The sequence below is a fragment of the Lepisma saccharinum genome, chromosome 7, assembly GCF_977018435.1.
Source record: "Lepisma saccharinum chromosome 7, izLepSacc3.1, whole genome shotgun sequence".
NCBI classification, from domain to species: Eukaryota; Metazoa; Arthropoda; class Insecta; order Zygentoma; family Lepismatidae; genus Lepisma; species Lepisma saccharinum.
This window is the reverse complement of record NC_139235.1, coordinates 13348285-13367612: the sequence shown is the minus strand read 5'-3', so window position 1 is coordinate 13367612 and position 19328 is coordinate 13348285. Positions and strand designations below refer to the sequence as shown.

At 40.2% G+C, this 19328-nt stretch overlaps 1 protein-coding gene across 1 annotated transcript in view; it reads right to left on the bottom strand.

Moving 5' to 3' along the window:
* LOC145990101 (vitamin K-dependent protein C-like) overlaps positions 1-19328 on the bottom strand; it is a 56434-nt gene that overhangs the window by 14131 nt on the left and 22975 nt on the right. Inside the window, exons 3-4 of the mRNA XM_083125754.1 lie at positions 8198-8388; positions 4276-4396 (exon numbers count right to left, since the gene is read on the bottom strand). Coding sequence (XP_082981880.1) covers positions 4276-4376 — 101 coding nt within the window. The 5' untranslated portion in view covers positions 4377-4396; positions 8198-8388. The remainder of the gene's footprint in view (positions 1-4275; positions 4397-8197; positions 8389-19328) is intronic.

Sequence of the window (19328 nt, the reverse complement as noted above, 5' to 3'; positions counted from 1 at the left end):
TAAGTCATGAAAATCCTAGCCCTAATGATAACTAATTAACTCTCTAGCCTTCTTAAACCAGAAGGTTCATGGCTGCAGCAACACAGGCCTTCCGTCTGTACCTATCCTGAGCAAAATCTATATACGGTTTCTATGATAGCAAGTGCATTTTATTCTATGTATGATTTAGAGCAGAGATTCTCAAACCTTTCTCTCATTGTACCCTTCAGTCGTAACTAAAAGTGTAATGTACCTCCACCATAGGTTATCTCCGAATAGTGGGTTTTAGGGATTTTTTTTAGACGCCTGGTTAGTGGGGCGTTTTCGATACGTTGAAGGCATGCATCTGCAATAGAGCAAAATGGCATTCGGGCTGCATGTGGAAAGATGATAAACAAATAAACATTGGAATCCTACGTGTATTATTTTATTGGGTATTCCTACGTTTACAATATTTATGATTGTTTAGTTACAAAAATAAAAATTTGAAACACATGTATGCTAAAAGTATATTACAAACTTTAATTGTCACATATTTTTTCCAGAGTAATTAAGAAAATAGTGAACATATATATGTTTGTAAGCAAACTATCGAGCACAATTTTGGAGATTTTATTGCAAATCCTCAGTGATTCTAGTGAGAAGAATGTGCCTGTATATCCTGACACAATTTCTTGATATGTGGTTGTGCACTAGAAACTTTCAAGCAGAGATTCGGCTCCAAATTTAGTCTATCTCGGTACTTGTTTTTTAGCTACACCATGGATGAGAAAACACTCTCCGAGCTGATTGCGTACCCCCTTCAAGCAGTTCATGTACCCCTGGTGGTACGCGTACCACAGTTTGAGAACCACTGATTTAGAGCCGAAACACGGCTTCTCAATAAAGGCGATTTATTATTATTAAAATACAATGCCAGAAACCAAAATTATATTACTGCAAGTACAAGCAGAAATTTATCAAGTTACTCATCAAGTCTGTTGAATACTATTCTTTAATCGTAATATGTATAATTATTGTATATTGCACAACGTATATAATTAACTAATTTCCTCGGATGCATGTCACTTTTCTTTTACAACTTTACATATGTGGGGTCAATTTGACCCCAATGCAATTATGCATTGAAATAAGTACGACAGAGTAAATAGTTCAGCTAATATGGTTTATTGATCAATAATTTCTCTGAATATAACATAGGAAACACTTACCCTTTTATTATTATTATTTAACCCCCACCCAAAAAATAACAATGTATTGACAATTCACTGTTCTACATATTAGTGGTAGTTACACTTCGCTCGCAATTATCAGAACTTCAGGTGACCTGAGAATCAGTATTTTAGAGATAGCACAATACAGCACTAAATATTCTTTTTTCTAGAACAAATAAATTTTAAAAAATAAAAATAAATAAATAAATAAAAAGAAGAATGTGACGGCCTCTCCTGGCAATGAAATACACCTCACTCGCAATCTGAGCACACCACAATCACACTGCTGTGGATCTTGCACACAGGTTTCCCACATCTTCTGCAACGTACCGTCGTCTTCCTGTCCTCTTGTCTTGTGGAGACCTGGCATCTTACTCTTTTCTTTGAAGATCTATCCTCCAGTCTCTGTGCCTGCCTTACTACGCCACAAAGTTTCATTGCCTCGGTTACTGGTTTCTTCAGATTCAAGTTTTGGCACCTCCCCCGCATGTGAGCAAGAATCAACTCATTCGCCAACTCGATAAGGATCATACGGCGTCTGTGGCTGACGCCTGAATGGTAATCAGAATGCTGTGACAAGTAGCATGTGTATGCATTGAGAACGCCTACATTGATTACATTATAGAAGAGGGTCATTGGCCATCGACGTGTCTGTCTTCTGCAGGTGTATGTTTGAACCAGTTTGTCCATGGGGTCCACTACACTCTTTGTTTGCTTGTAAAACTTTATGATTTCTGGCATCTTCTTAGAATCATCATCATCAATGTGTATGTCATGATGCATGGTGCTGAGTAGAATGACATTCTTGTTTTTCTTCGGCACGTAGCTTACCAGGGTCTCATTTTCATGGAAGGCGAATTGTGATGTGCAAGGCTGTCTTGTCTTGATATTGGTAAGTGCAGGTGGGATTTCACGTTTGTTTTTCTTTACTGTTCCAACAATGGTTACATTTTGTAACAGGAGATCGTTAGCCAAGTCATGACATGTGAAAAATTGGTCAGTTGTGATATTTCTTCCAGAGTTCCGCAGTGTGTAGCACAGTTTCTTCACGACGTTGCTGGCGAGGTTCTTTTGAACTGGTTCTCCTGGCTGTCGTCCTAAGTAGATTATACCGTCTTTGGCGTAAAAGTTATCAGCATCGCACAACCAAAAGATCTTGATGCCGTATTTGGCCGGCTTACTTGGCATGTATTGCACGAACTTGCATCTCCCACGGAAAGGCACTAACTGTTCATCAATCGTAAGAAAGGCGCCTGGTACCATGATTCTGCGACAGTTTTCGATAAAAAGTGTCCAGGTATATCGAAATGCAGCCATGTGATCAGTCACTAGACGTGCAGCGTGAGTACGTTTGTAATCAAATCGGAGCAGTCTTCTGATGTCTTCGAAACGATTTACTCCAAAGGTTGCTTTGTACTTCGGGTTGGAGAATTTGTTGAGAAAAAGCTCAACAACAGGAACATCCCAACTTCTCTCAGTCCCCGCGATAAGGAGGATGCCAATGAAAGCCTGAAGCTCTTCCAATGTTAGATCAGTCCACTTTTTACCAGATTTCACTGCGACTCTTCTTCCCTCTAAATTCGTGCATTGTACAATTTCCTCCATAATGTTTGAGAAAATGAACAAGTCGAAGCTTTCTTTTGGTGACGTCAAGTCTACAGACCGCGGGAGACATGCTGGTTTTCGTATGTTGTGTGCAACAGTCTAACAAGAGCTTGACGGCTTGCTTTTCCACTGAATTCCATTATTTGAGATCATGCCGAAAGGTTCTTGGTCATCTGTTGCATCATCCTCTTCACGGTCTTCACTGCTTATGTCTGTTTCAACATCACTGCTCTCTTTCGGAACCTCTTCCGCTTCTGTAACACCATCCTCTTCGTCAAAGCTGTCAGTGTAACTGGCAACATCATCATCGTCTTCTTCTATATAGCAGCTCGTGAATTTTATTCAGAGTTAATCCTCTTGTGGTCATTACTGTCAGTGTCACTTTCAATGTAATACACAGACGCTTTTAGAGTGGTAGGCTACAAAGCAGCACTAAGAAAGTACCTGGTCACAAACACAATGCGACGACCTACCAGACGCTGTCGGCAACTCTTCGTACGCAACAATGAAATCTAAACGATGAACTGTAGAAATACCGACCGACTCACACGCCGCCTCGTTACACAATAACTGGTGGCTTGCACAGATTAGATGGTGGCTTGTTTCTCCTCGATCCGCGCCAAATACATCTGCGCATGCGCACTTTGCAGTGAGTCATGGCAAGGTGGGTGGTTGACCTTGAGATGATTGCGTTTAGTTTGGGCATAATATGTAGGATTAATTTCCCTTTATGAATGTTTTCCTGATGTTTTCAGGCTGGGGTCAAAATGACCCCACACATGGAAAGGAGGGGTATTGTTAAAAAAACATTAAAAATATAATTTAAAATAAATTGTAAGAAATTTATTTATACATGTTCCTATAGCTGAAGTAGCATGGTAAGATGTCACAGAAAATCAGAATTTTTTATTTAGATTTTATTATAATACCAGGAAATAAACAGACGGTGGGGTCAAAATGACCCCACACATGCATCCGAGGGTTAATCGTAATGTGTATAATTATGGTATATTGCACAACGTATATAATTAACTAATTTTCATTATTTTTGTGTAATATTGGCAATATGTTAAATAATATGTCAAATGATGGTTTCATGAAATATGGTCTCAAATGTACTTTTTAAACATTTTATGTTGAAGTTCCACTATTAACAACTCAAATAAACATATTTATATTCCAATGCTGCATTGTCCCCGTTTCTCTACGCATGATATATGTGTGAGTTGTACACCCAAAAAGCATGATTCAGGTTTTTGTAATGTTATAATGTCCATTACGTTACACGTGCATACATTACATTTATCTGTGACTTCACATACAACAAACAATACCTAATTCATATTTTTTAAATATTGCAACGTCTCTATTACATTACACGCACTAATTAGAGTGTTTGCGACTTCCTATGGAGCACATAATTTCTCCTATTATTGGAATTTGTAAGCTATTCTCTTCTTCCCCTCTTACAACTTACCCACTGACACAGTGAGCTGGTGTGATGAGCCATTCTTCATTCAAAAGAGTTGCAGCACAGTGTCTCCACCAGCCACCAAATTTTTGCCAAACATGGCCCATGAATGGAAAGTGACGCCTCTCTTCAAAATGAAAAGAAATAAAAGCATTTTACACATGTAGGTTGATTGAATTGTTGTTTTAAGTTCACTTTATGCACAGAAAGGCTAATCAGGACTGAACCTACAGTATAAAGTGGGATCCGAACCACTATGTACCTCCACCGGGTATCGAACCCGGGACCCCTTGAATACAAGGCGACGACGCTACCAATGCGCCATCTGGGAGGCCTCTAACACGTGTAGGGTCTAATAATAAAGAATTCAATTAAAAAGAACATTAAAACTTATAAAGTATATAAATATAAACACTGACATACGCCAGTATGTAACAAAATAATTCAAGTTTCAATAGCTTTTGATGCACACAGTGTTGGTAGAGTCAGATTATTTTCATAACATCTCCAGCTGACAGCGCGAGTCCAGTTAGTGAGCCTACCAACAGTCCAGAGCGCGAGCAACAGGGATATAGAGCGACCACAAGGAAAAAAACCTTGGACGAAAAGTCCCCGCGCAGCTTTCCCTTCTTCCGTTCAGCTCGGGCCATAAGGAAGCATGGTCCACCCTCCCCCTCCCCTTCTCGCGGGAGTACGGTGCACGGAAGTCGCGGGTCTGCGCAGGTTGTTTTGCTCGTACATTGTGTCAATACATATAGCACGACAAGTCACATATTGTACTATATATGTAATCGTATGAGGGAATATGTAATTACATAGCTGTCCAAAAGGTAATTCCGTCACACATGGAATTGCCCTGTTAATTATTCTAGTGTAAAATGGCCATTTGTGGTGTATCTGAAATTTTCTCAATAAATAAATAAGTTGTTACACATAGCATACGGTATTCAATAAAGCATTTTTCTGCTTTGTTATCAATGCAAAGTTCAAGGGGTTTAAAAACTAATCTTAGAATGATGGCCAGGGGACAAATGTTCCATTGTCCCATTAGACAGGACATGCATGCACTTTACCGTAGAACAGATAAGTAACAGTTTCATTCAGTCTCTCCTGAATTCAACGAAATATTCATCTTAACAAACCGGTATTCCATACAATGAAAGTAGGAAACCGGGGAAGGACGGCAAAGGCCCCCCCGCTCCCCTAATCGCCCCGCCACTGGTTACCAGTGATGCTCCTTAACAGTGAGGGAAGAAGTTGACTACGGATGGGACTTCTACATAATGGTATCACATAGAACCGTAACAAAGTTGGCGCATCACAACATTGGGCATGTCCTCTTAGTATACAGGGTAAGTCAAAATGATGGACCCGATTACAGAAATTTATTCTGTGAAATCTAATAAACATATGTTATTGTGAGACATGCACTTCGAAAGGTTAACTTTCAAAGTTTAGTTTCCACGCAGTGTTTCCACTTTCTACCGCTAGGAGTCGGCAGCGAGCATGAAAATGGCGTTGACTGGAGAACAGAGATCTTTCTGTGTGCTTGATTATCATGTGAACAAGTCTGTGATTAGTGTGCAACGGCATTTCCGTACCAAATATCGGAGAGAACCACCTACGGGGAAGGCCATTCGCAAGTGGTATGAACATTTCAGAGATTCGGGCTGCATCTGTAAACGAAAATCGACTGGGGAAGAGACAGTGTAACGAGTGCGCACATGTTTCGTGCGGAGTCCACAGAAGTCCACCTACCGGGCAGCGAGAGAACTTCAACTTCCACAGAAAACTGTCTGGCGGGTTCTGCGGAAACGTTTACAAATGAAACCCTACCGCTTGCAACTAGTTCAAGCCTTAAAAGACACTGATTATGCTTTGCGCGCGTCCTTCTGTGCTGATTTCCTCGCATTAATTGAAACTGATGGGTTCTCTGAGAGGTTAATTTACAGTGATGAAGCAACTTTTCACCTTTCAGGGAAAGTGAATAGACACAACGTAGGGATTTGGGGAACTGGTAACCCCAATGAATTTGTGGAACACGAACGCGATTCTCCGAAAGTGAATGCCTTTTGTGCCATCCCCCATGAAAAGTTGTATGGACCCTTTTTCTTCCATGAACGTACTGTGACAGGACTTGTTTTCCTTGATATGCTGCAACTATGGCTCCTTCCACAGCTTGCAGAGGATAGCGCAGATTTCATTCTCCAATTGGATGGTGCCCCTGCGTATTACCATGGCAGTGTTCGGGACCATCTCAATGGAGCATTGGAACAACGTTGGATAGGCCGTGCATCTCCAGAGGATTGACCTCTCCTTCATTGGCCACCTCATTCCCCCGACTTGACCCATGTGATTTCCTCATGTGGGGTTTTGTCAAGGATCATGTTTACGTACCACCACTTCCAACAACATTGGATGACCTGCGTGCCCGCATCACAGCAGCCATTGCTGATATTGACCGCAACAATCTACACAAGGTTTGGCAGGAGATAGACTATCGGCTTGATGTGTGCCGTGTTACGCGAGGTGCTCACATAGAACACTTGTGATTTGTTTGAAAAAAACTTTGACAGTTTACCTTTCTTAGCACATGTCTCACAATAACATTTGTTTATTATATTTCACAGAATAAATGTCTGCAATCGGGTCCATCATTTTGACTTGCAATTTACAAGTTGGAAAACATTTTTTAAATACACCTTTTCTTCCTCCTACCCTGTAGAAGGAAGAAAAAATACATAAGACTTATTGAGCACTTTGCACCCAGATCTAAATATATAGTTTAGACTCGGAGAATTAATCATTTAAGCCTACCACTAGCAATTCTAAACAGTTAAATGATTGAGATTAAAATATAGAAATTCTAATAATTATGAAAATGCAACATTGTCATGCATCACTCTTTATATACTTGAATTCTCTTCATTATTCAGTACAAAATTACTTGATAGAAATTATCATTATTTTAAATTCAAAGTGTCACTAATTCAAAAGCATATCATTTTACTGAATTTATACTGAATTAAATGTAGCAATTATAACATTGGAATTTATATTAGTATTTAATTAGCGTCTAATTGACCTCAATTAAAGAAACTGAAGTTTATAAATACATAAAAATTAAACATTTCAAAATGTTAACTAATCATTTAAGATTCATATCTAGAAATAATTGCTCTTGATAGGGAGATAATTTGGTATTTGTAAAAAACAAATTAGAAAACTTAGCGCAAGAAGACTGGCGATATTGATGTTCCAGGCCCGTAGCTAGAATTTATCTCCAGGAGGCGCTCGCGGATTATCAGGGGGGCTTTGTATACTCAGTTCGTTTTTCAAAAGTTTAACAGTATTAAATGAAGGTAAATTATGCGTGTGTGTGTCGGGGGGGGGGGGTCATTAAGTTAATATAAAATATAAAATTTAGAAAGATCATACAAATACTACAGTTTTTTTTCTATGTCTTCTAAAACATCTCTTGAAGTGTTAATTGACTGCTACTGACATCATCCCTTACTACACATTCCATACTACTTTTGATGATGCAGATATGTATATTATACAAGCAAGAATGCATAATATTTAATCACAGTGCCTACCGTAAACTTCTCTTCATTCCCAAAACTTGGGAGCTGTTGCCTTTGACGCAGATATGCAAGGAACGATAACGTCATAGTTACAGATTTGTTTCTAAATGAGAGGCTGCAAAGGTCCAGATAAAGAAGCTCCGCTATGAAAGAACTTTCTAAAGTCTAGAGAACCTTGTAAATACCTTCCGCTAATTAGACTTGTGCTCAAAGATGAACGAATGTAATAGCTGCTGTTCACGTTCTGTGAATTTATCCTTCACCAAAGTTGTGAGCAAAGTAATATCTGCTGTCTACTTTTTCACGCTTTACTGCAAACAAATTACACAAAATAGTTTTACCTAATGTCAAGGGGGCTGATGGCAGTGCCAGGGGGGCTCAGCCTCCCCTGGCCCCTGCCTGGCTACGGGACTGGTGTGTTCGGAATCCGTTAATTGGCTAATTATTGAATCCATCAGTTTGCCTTCATTACATAACATCTTTTCTTCTAAGATCATACCTAGCTCTTGCGTGCTCGCTTGTTCATTGCAACCTGGAAAGAAAAATTAAAGTAAAGCAAATTACCATATTCATGCACTTTATTATATACAGTGAGAATTTCAAGAATTGAAACAAAATGCCAAACAAGCTGCCGATATCCTCTTCATCAGCATACGAAAAAATCTGTTATTTAAAAAACATAAATGAAAATAGGCATGAACAATTTGCCGAGGTTTACTTGTGTATAGCACTGTACTTAGCATACATATAGACCTACGTTTTAAAATATATCTATCTTTAACATAAAGCTGCATCCAGGCTTCAAGTTCAGTCGCATGATTGCTAACAGATAATTATTTGTGAGCGTGATCACACACAGAAAAGATTATCCTGCTATAGTGAACCCACAGGCAAAAGAGCCTGCGCAGACCAGCGACTCTTGTGCATCGGAGGGGAGGGGCAGAGTGGAGCATGCTTCCTTATGGCCAGAGTTGAATCGATGGAGGGGAAGGTACGTGGAGATGATTGTCCGAAGGTTCTCTTCTTTGTGTTCGCTCTAGCCTATAGTAGCTCAGCGCCCTGTAGATCTGCTTATATATCCTATACTCTATCCCAGCTATTTCTGGAGCAGGCGGACGAAAACAAGTCTCTGCGCAAGTAGTGACGCGAGGCAGCTCCACCAATGAACACGTGAGAGGGAACTGGATTTTGTGGACTGGGGGAAAGAGACTGCCGTTACCAGTCTTCCCATCAGCGTTTATTGCTTCACTATGGCCACTAGATTCTTCCTGCCGCTCTGACGATATTCTCCAAGCCTCAAAGACCTCACACACACGGCTGTATGGAGGACTTACAAACTTTACAAGATAAAGCAAACTCTCATTCCAGCTGTGCACCGGCTCAAGGACCTTGAGACATGCAGTCACTGTTGTCAACTTTTAGATTCTCAAAGGGCACACTGCTCGAAAGAGCATTTGAGTCAAAGGATTTTTACTACAATTAAGACATGTTTGCTGTAATCAAGGTGTCCGGGATATGGTGCCGGTGAAGACACACTGTGGTTCTGAATCCTATTTAGAGATATTACAATTTCCGAGTGCCATACACAATTTCCGAAAACATTCTGCAGTTGAGGTGTCGTTACTGAATTCGTAGTGGTGTTTTGTATTCAGATCAAGGTGGCTTCAAGGGTGAGATAGTGGAGGTCACGGTTCATCCAGAAAGGTTGGTCCACCATGTCAAAATGTAATAGGCAGATTTCGATGAGAAAATACACTAAAGTGAACGTGTGCAGATAATGCTCAATATACTTTTTTCCTTAAGATGTGGCCAAACTAAATCTTGAACAACCACGTCACTGGTTAGAATGGCCGTTTTTCACTGATGCTATGCAGAACAAACCAAAGATTGCTCACTTGTAGTGTTAAGCCTCTTCCACCATTCATTGCGCCAATGGACTTGTAGAATGTGCCCAAAACTTTCTTTCCAAATTGATTTATCGTTTGTCAAAATCCATCATCATCATAGATTTGGTTTACAGATTAGCTGTCATCACGCAAGGGGGGCCAGCTAAAAATCAAAATTTTCAATGAAAGCTGTAAAGACCTCCGGAGAAACCTAAATGACAAGTGCAAACTCCCTTTAAGGGGGTGGTTCTAAAGCCATACTAAAGCATAGACCCAAATTCGTTTGGATAATCGTACAACTAATATAGATTTGGTAAGGAAGAAAGTTTTCGATATTAAATATTGTTTTATTCACTACAATCTTGAATACTGATAATTTTGTTACAATTACGCTGATTCACTACTACTTTTTTATTAATTCACTCTCAAACCAAATAGATATATTCACTTCATATTCATTTTTTATCACTAACATAGAAAAAATTGTACTTACCTAAGTAATGCTTTTGTGAAACTGATCTGTTTACTTTGGTACTGTTTTGGCTTGTTTATTTTTCTTTATTTTATGCTATCCTATTTTTTTGTTTTTAATAGGGGTATGCGGGACAGACGGGATCGGGACTGGAATTTTTTTAAATTCCGACATTCGGGAAGGGAAAAATTCGCAATTTTCCGACAAAGTCTGGAAATTTTCGGGACGGGAAATGTTAGATATTCCCCGAAGCTCTGGAAATATCGAATTCTACAAGTAATTTTCACTTTAAGTGATTGTTTTTGCATTTCTGGTAAACTACTCCCTCTGTCCCATAATTATTGTCCGGTACACCTTTGTTTGTTGTCCCATAATAATTGTCCGATATTCAAACTGTGACATTGGTGTATACAGAAGAAGAAAATGAAACACGGGAATGAGTCATACAACTTTATAACTCAAGGATCAGTACAAATTGGCCGATCAAGTATCCAAAAGAACCTAAATAAAAATTAATCAATCCAGGATCAATACAAAGTGACCAAGAAGTTCGACAAAATAAAACATCAAGATATTGTTGGTCCAGGAAGGTTGTCATCCCCTCAACGAGCTAGATCTAGTGCTGCAGTGCTGCTGTAGACTCGTCTTAAATGTTTCGAGGACACTCCAAGCGAGATGGCAGGACGTTTCGGCGGTACAAGTGTGCTTTTTGCATATGGAGAATCCTGTGGTTGTCCCCACCTTTGGAGGCGCATAATTTCAATGAGACAGGACTGCAAAGTGAAAAAGATGTTGTTGAGCTTGTCGCGTGTCAGATCAGAGATAGATTTTTCAACTGCGGCGATCAACTTATCAATAGTTTGTGGAGCTGCCTGATGCTGGAGAGACTGAATTACCCGGAAGTACCCCAGATCTAAAACATTCATGTCCGGACTGTTTGGCGGTTGGCAAAGGAGATCCAAAGTGATTCCACAGGTCGCTGCAGCATCCATCCAGGAGCGGTCATTGGGAACGATATGCGGACACGCATTGTCCTGCTGAACGGACACCTGGATTCTCCCTGCGCGCAGTCAACGAGGCCATTGTGCATCTATTGCCGGGATTAACTTGTTGATGAGCATGTCCCGGTAAACATCTTTGGTAACAGTTAATGGTTTGGTGACCATTCTTCACTACCCCAGCCGTACTGTTTTCAAAGAAAAAATCGTACACTGCTTGTCGTTTACTGTCCGTGAGGTTCTTGCTACCCCTGTCGCTTCCTATCATGGGTTGTGTGTTCATGGCTGTTCTTCTCACATGTACTCACTGAAGGAGTGCTCTACGAACGATTTCCAGCGTGCCTTGCTAGACCGGTTTGCATACAGTGCCACACCGGTGTGTTGCAACCCAACGCCTCCATTTGGTAATCGTCTGGGCGGTATTTCTTGCTCGTTTCGATAAGGTCACGTTGTTCCTCTTCACAATCTTGAAGACTGATGTACTGTGCCTCTCCTCATCCATGTGCTTTTCATCTGCCTCTTCGTCTGTAATTCCTGTACTACCATTTTGGCATACCGGACTATAATTATGGGACAGAGGGAGTATTCTGTTTCCATCTTTAAAACAAAGTATTGTCCATTTTTTTCCACTACGAAGTGGATGTAAACACAAGCACGTGTTCTAGAGAAAGCCAGTGCAGCCCTATTGGTGGATTCTGGCAGTAATCCCTCCGCAGACCTTTGCACCCTGATAGATAGTCCATTCAATGCCATCTTGAAACTAGAGTAATACAGCATTGTATGCTGTTCAAAACATTTACTAGCCTTATCCTTGCTTATGAATTCATAACCATTCTTTACTAAAGCACCTACGGTGACATTCACTCATTCAAATTAACGAAATTCCCGCTACTTTTCCGTCACTCTGTGTTGTGCAGTGTTGCAAATTCGCAATATTAAGTAAAGTCTATAATCTTAAAGCACCGGACTAGACAGAATCAGAAAACATGATTTAGACTGACATGGGAATCTCTAGATTACACACGTGTTGATATATATACCACAAACACGCACACACTACTTTCAACTTCATGCGTTTTATCTAGAATGGTAAAATCAACGCACTGCAAAAGATTGTAGGGACACCTTTGAGAAGAGCCAAAGTGCTTGGTCCAAATACAACCAGTGATGCTTAAAATTGTACGGAATGTTACTTTAGCATTTATTAAATGATCCACCTACGCTTCCTTTCCTTTACTTCTCACATAAAACATGCTCAGATTTCAAAAACCCGAATTCCCCCAATTTGTCAAAGAAAAATGCCAGATGCATACACTGGCAATTGCTTGCAAGAAGGAATTTGTAGAGGGCGGGGACACAAGCTTTTGGCGTTACAGATGGGCCATTCAGTGTTGCTACCCGACCTTTATAGAAACATCTGTTTCCAGCTTTAAAACGAAGTAGGTGTGGCCAATAAGTTACCGAAATTTGTATTAATGCGTGCGGTGCCCACTTTCTATTCGCCAGCACTTGCCCCTCCCTCCCAGCGCACGTGTTAGCTTCAGTGTCACTATTTTTCACAACGTTTCGAAACTATAATAACTTTTAAAAATGTGCAAATATTAGTTTTTAAAATGAACACTGTTGTAAATACGAGAGATGAAGAAAATATAATAAAATAGAGGTAAACACTTACCAACGATGTCAGTTCTCGTCAATGGTAATAAACCATGTAAGAAGACAGCTGTCCGTTGTAGCGGAGTGGTATATCACTGCACGCTACGACGCCAGGAGTCCCGAGTTTGAATCTTGGCCTGGGCATGGATGTTCTTTGTGAGTGTTATTTCATCAATTTCACCATATCATCACTCATCCTCGCGATTAGCCAAGTGTGGCAGAAATGCGAAGTAAAATAAACCAAATGAAACATGCAATAATTTAACCAGCGTAGACAAACTCATATCCATGAAAAAACCATCCACTTTCCTGCTGACGGCAGCAAGTCCAAAATCGACTAAAATGTGCCATCCGCTTTTTTGTTCGGCTGAATTTCGTTGCGGACCGCACAAATGCTTGTTTTTAAGACACCTGTTCAGAAGTTAACGATTCAACACAATGCTCTGGATCCACCGCAATTTTGGTATCGCCACTTGTTCAAAGTTTCAAATATAGATGTTTTGTAACACTTGCTGTTGAAGCCACATCAACATTCAATGATACTTACAACCTATCAGCGTTGCCAGGTCAGATTTTTAAAAATCGGGAGATCGTCCCCTGAAAAAACAGGAGATCTATTAAAAAATCAGAAGAACTAATAATAGCGGATTAACAACGTTCTTGGGGGGGGGGCGTAGAGTGGGAAAAGCTTTCCACTATCTTTATTGAACATTAATTATTAATTTTAATGTCAAAATATAAAATTATTACTCTTATGTTAATAAAAAAATTGTTATGATTTGCACTTCAAGGAGTACGATAACCCCACCCCCTTAATTCACCTAAGGTAAAGGTACAGTTTCCTCCTACCAGTGGCGACGATCGGGTGCCAAAACTGGGAGGGGGGGTGCAAGGACTGCTCTCATTGGCCCCCTACTCGACGGCACTGCCCCTACACATTGCAAAAAGCAGTAATATTACTGGGAAAAATTCGACCTCCATTTTCTGTTCATCTCAGAAATATTCTAGAATAAATACTTGTGACTGCGTGGATTTATGTACTTAGCATTTAAAGTTGATGGAAACATTTCGTGATTTTTGTGTTAAAATGAGACTGGAGCTTCAGCCACTACACATTCGGGGATACTCTACTTGATAACACCTTAGCTTGCTTTTATTTAAAACTAGCCAAAGTTTACGGGATGAAAGAAAGTCCACACTTTTTTTTTTTTTAACAACACATTCAAAGCATACTTGCATTAATGGTAATGGAGAAGGGCTATCATGCCTGGACCCCCGAAATATCCTTGAACCAAGATTTTTCCTTTATGATAACGGAAGGCAATGAAGCCGTATTAGACAGATAGATTGATTGATTTGGTTTAATTTACTTCGCATCGGCAACTTTTGGCTAATCGTGAAGATGTGAAATTGGCGAAAGGACACTCACAAAGAGCACCCATGCTCAGTCAGAGATTCGAACCTGGGGCCCAGTATCAGGTTGCAGGTTTTTCTTCATTCTTTCCTCAGTCACTCCAGACAAAGTAAATGTTAATTAAATCAGCTTTTTGCATTCGTCGATTACCTGGTATAATATCGGGAAATTGAATTTCTACCGCCAAAGTATTGATTGTGTATAAAGGGAGATAAGACCAATTGTAGAAGCAGTTACGCTCAGAAATTGCTAAAAGAAAAAGAACATTATAAAAACATGAACTATTATTTCTAATAAATAATTTCTAATAAAACTGCGACGTATAAGTCTGCAACAACAGTTTTCTAACAGGCCTCCGTGGCTGAGTGCTTAGCAGAGCGCTATGACACCAAGGGTTCTGGGGTTCGAATCTCTGTCTGGGCATGGTTGTCCCTTCATCAATTTCATCATATCATCACTCATCCTCGTCTTCGCGATTAGCCAAAAGTGGCAGAAATGCGAAGTAAAATAAAACAAATCAATCAATCAACACCTTGTGCAACCATAACCTTTGCCTGCATTCGTAATGTGGAATACCTTTTTTTATTTTATTTTTTATCAGAGTTAAAAACCTGAACCAGTGTCTCGTAGGTGTGGGTGGCAACATTGGTATTGTATCCAGTTTCCAGTTGCCTCTCCTTTGACCAAAACCGCACCAGATGGGAAAAGAAAAGACACCCGTCTGGAGTTCCCAATGCACAAAGGGCTCAAAAAGCCGCGTGTCTTTCCCAATGTCATCCAGCCTGTTATGACCCTCCTCTCCCAAATCTCTCTCACTCTCTCTCTCTCTCTCTCTCTCTCTCTGCGGAATATTCGTGGGTCTTAGCTGAATATGTAAAGTTTAAATCAACTTTCGATTTTTTAAATAGTTGTTCATTAGAAATATTTGAGGAAGCAAAAAATCAGGAGATTTCCACATTTTCCTGAAACTTGTCAGGAGATCAGTAGATCGTGCTAAAAATCAGGAAATCTCTTGCGAAATCAGTAGACCTGGCAACACTGCAACCTATAAACTACGCAAAATCTCGAGAACCACCACACGGCAAGGGAGAGGAGGGCAGGTTTTGCAGGGTCGAGGGGAGGAAAGCTATAAATAGCCGTGTGCTTGAGGATAGTGTTTCGGAAGATTCTTGACCACGAGAAGTAGTGTCTCCAACTATGTTATTTTTTCCCTAACGAATTAGATACAAGAAATGTGAAGGTCTTATTACGTACACCCGTGTTGGAACATTAATATAACTTTGTAGTTGCGAAATTGGCTATATAGCAATTAGATACGATAACATCTTTGGAATATTAACGAATTGTGACGATGTTTGTATAAAGGTCGGGTAGCAACACTGAATGGCCCATCTGTAACGCCAAAAGCTTGTGTCCTCGCCCTCTACAAATTCCTTCTTGGAAGCAGTTGCCAGTGTATGCATCTGGCATTTTTCTTTGACAAGCTGGGGGAATTCAGGTTTCTGAAATCTGAGCATGTTTTATGTGGGAAGTACAGAAACGAAGCGTAGGTGGATCATTTAATAAATGCTAAAGTAACATTCCGTACGATTTTAAGCATCACTGGTTGTATTTGCACCAACTACTTTGGCTTTCTCAAAGGTTTCCCTACAATCTTTTGCAATGTGTTGATTTTACTATTCTAGATAAAACGCATGAAGTTGAAAGTAGTCTGTGCGTGTTTGTGGTATATATATCAACACGTGTGTAATCTAGAGATTCCCATGTCAGTCTAAATCATGTTTTCTGATTCTGTCTAGTCCAGTGTTTCAAGATTATAGACTTTACTTAATATTGCGAATTTGCAACACTGCACAACACAGAGTGACGGACAAGTAGCGGGAATTTCGTTAATTTGAATGAGTGAATGTCACCGTAGGTGCTTTAGTAAAGAATGGTTATGAATTCATAAGCAAGGATAAGGCTAGTAAATGCTTTGAACAGCATACAATGCTGTATTACTCTAGTTTCAAGATGGCATTGAATGGACTATCTATCAGGGTGCAAAGGTCTGCGGAATGAATTACTGCCAGAATCCACCAATAGGGCTGCACTGGCTTTCTCTAGAACACGTGCTTGTGTTTACATCCACTTCGTAGTGGAAAAAAATGGACTTTAACTATTTTCGATAAGTTCCAAACATTTACAATGGAGAAAACGTTGAGAATTAACTACATTTTAAAATGACCATTCGGTATTTCGCGACTGCTCGGGATCCCGAAAAGTCGGGATCGGGACGATAATTTTTTTTTTCCCCGATCCCGGTCCCGACTTTGCGGAATCCCGCAGACCCCTAGTATTAAATATGTTAATTGTTTACCGTCTGGTTATTAATCCACATTACCAAGTCCTTCACCCCGAACCCTAACAATTTGGCGCTGTGGACAGTGATCAGAAGATTTGAAGGATTCTAATCATATCGGCACGGGATTATAACAAGTAAGATTTCTGTAGCAAATCAACAAGACGGTCTTACATGTAACGTTTAAGTTTGCTAATTTTCTACATGCAAGTTTCAGTTACACATCGTAACTTTCATACATGCCAGTGATTTCTATCAGGTAATGTAATTTGAAGTTTCGATAACATGGCTCTCAACATTACATTCAGCGAATTTGCTGAAGAAAATGAAGATATCGAGAGTTATTTCATGCGTTTTGATCAACTCTGCCTTGCACAGAATGTGGCAAATGAAAGAAAAGCAGCAGTTCTATTAGCAGTCATTGGTCCTAAGGCTTTCCAAGTACTTCGCAATATTACGGCTCCTGAAATGCCATATAATCTAACATATGCTGTCATTCACGACAAAATGGTTCAGCACTTCAGGCCCAAAACAAACAAGTTTACAGAGAGGTTCAAGTTTCGAAAATGTATTCAGTCTCCAGGAGAATCCGTTTCTCAATTCGTAGTGAGAATCAAACAACAAGCAGCCAAATGTGTGTATGAGCAGTATTTAGATGAGGCACTTGTTGAACAATTCATCGTTGGTATACATTCAGATTCTGCTCGGAAAAGATTATTATCTGAAAGTGATCTTTCCTTTGCTAAATGTCAAGAAATTGCTTTGCATTGTGAGTTATTAGAACGAGAAGTTAAATTATTCTCAAATAAGTACAATGCAGATTCTGTGACTTTTGCCACCAGCTCAAGAAATTTGACGCGGATGAATCCAGATCGCCACACAGACCCTTCGACGAGTTCGCGCAAGGGAGAAATGAAGCAGAACATCCGCAATCAACCTCAGAACTCAACTGCTACCAAGCAAAATCCTCACTTCCAGTGCGGCAACTGCACAAAGAATCACACACAAGGTCTATGCCCGGCAAGAAACGCAATATGTAGCTACTGCAAACGACAAGGCCATTGGAATATACGATGCAGAAAGAAGCAGAAAGATAGAGCCGTGAATAGAACGTCCAGTTCAACCTCACGGAGCACAACATCCGATGAGTTGTCTACGTTCAGCTTCAACCATCTCAACACTGCTGCGCTCAGGCATCATTCCAAACTGGTTACTTCTACTCAACACATTTTGGAGCAACAATTCAGTTCGGATAGCTTCATAATAAATCTCGAAATCAATAAGTGAATTGTTAAATGTGAAGTAGATACTGGGTCTGCTGTTACTCTTTTCAACGAAAAGTATTTTGATCAGTTGTTTCCACACTATGTTAAATGTAATTCTAGCCTACGATTACGAGGTGTAAACGAAGGATATGTACGTCTTACAGCACAAACATCCGTCAAACTATACTTAGACAATAGGGATTATACTTTACCTGTCTTTCTCTGTCAGGAGAAACTTTTATATCCATTGATCGGTCGTACATGGTTGGACATTATTCAACCATCTTGGAGGCGATTATTAGTTACAGCCAGTCTTCTTGCAACTAACACAGTACAAGGTACTATTACTAACGCTGGTGCCAACGACCTAAGGCAAGAAATTTCTTCTAGATACGAGAAAATCTTTGATGGTGATTTGTCCAAGCCAATTGCACCTTATATGGTCGATATACCACTCAGATCCAACTCTGCACCGATATTTCGTAGACATTACGAAGTTCCTTACGGTATTCGAGACCGTGTTCAGGATTCTATTCAAAATCTAGTGAAAGTAGGGTTATGGGAACCGGTCGAATATTCTGATTGGGCCTCACCACTTGTCGTTGTTACCAAGAAAGATGGCTCACTTCGTCTCTGCACTGACTTCTCAGGAACGGTGAATAAAATGACCGAAAACGTCAAGTTTCCCATTGCTAGAGTCGAGGATATTTTCTCTAAGTTGGCCAGGTGTAAATACTTTACGGTAATTGACCTTCAAATGGCTTACGGACAGTTGGAACTTTCTGAAGCTGCCAAACGCATCACTGTCGTCAACACACCTTGGGGCTTATATAAACCTCACAGACTACCTTTTGGCATAAACATAAGTGGAGATCTGTTTCAAATGGTCCTAGCGAAGATTCTAGATGACATTCCCGGAGTTTCTTTCTACTTTGATGACGTCATCATCGGAGGTGAAACTTTGCAAGAATGCTTCACACGCACGTGTGATGTCCTGAATCGTCTGGCCAAACACAATGTCAAAGCGAGCGCCAGCAAAAGCCAATTCCTAACCTCATCTATCGAGTACCTAGGATACAAGATTGACGTCACTGGTATACGGCCATCAGGCAAGAACTTGGAGGCCGTCCTAAATTCTCCACCACCTCAAGACAAATCACAATTACGTTCCTTCATCGGGATGATCAACTTTCATCGAAAGTTTGTACCGAACTTAGCTTCGAAACTTCACTTTTTGCTTTCTTTACTCAAGAAAAACGTCTCTTGGAACTGGGACGATAACTGTCAACACGAGTTCGACAGCATCATGGCGGAACTTCGACAGGTAAATCCTATTGTACCTTTCGACCCAACAAAGCCAGTTGTACTTATCACTGATGGCTCTCCTTTCGGCTGTGGCGCGCAATTGTGTCATCGAGTTGAAAGCGGTCTACAGACCAT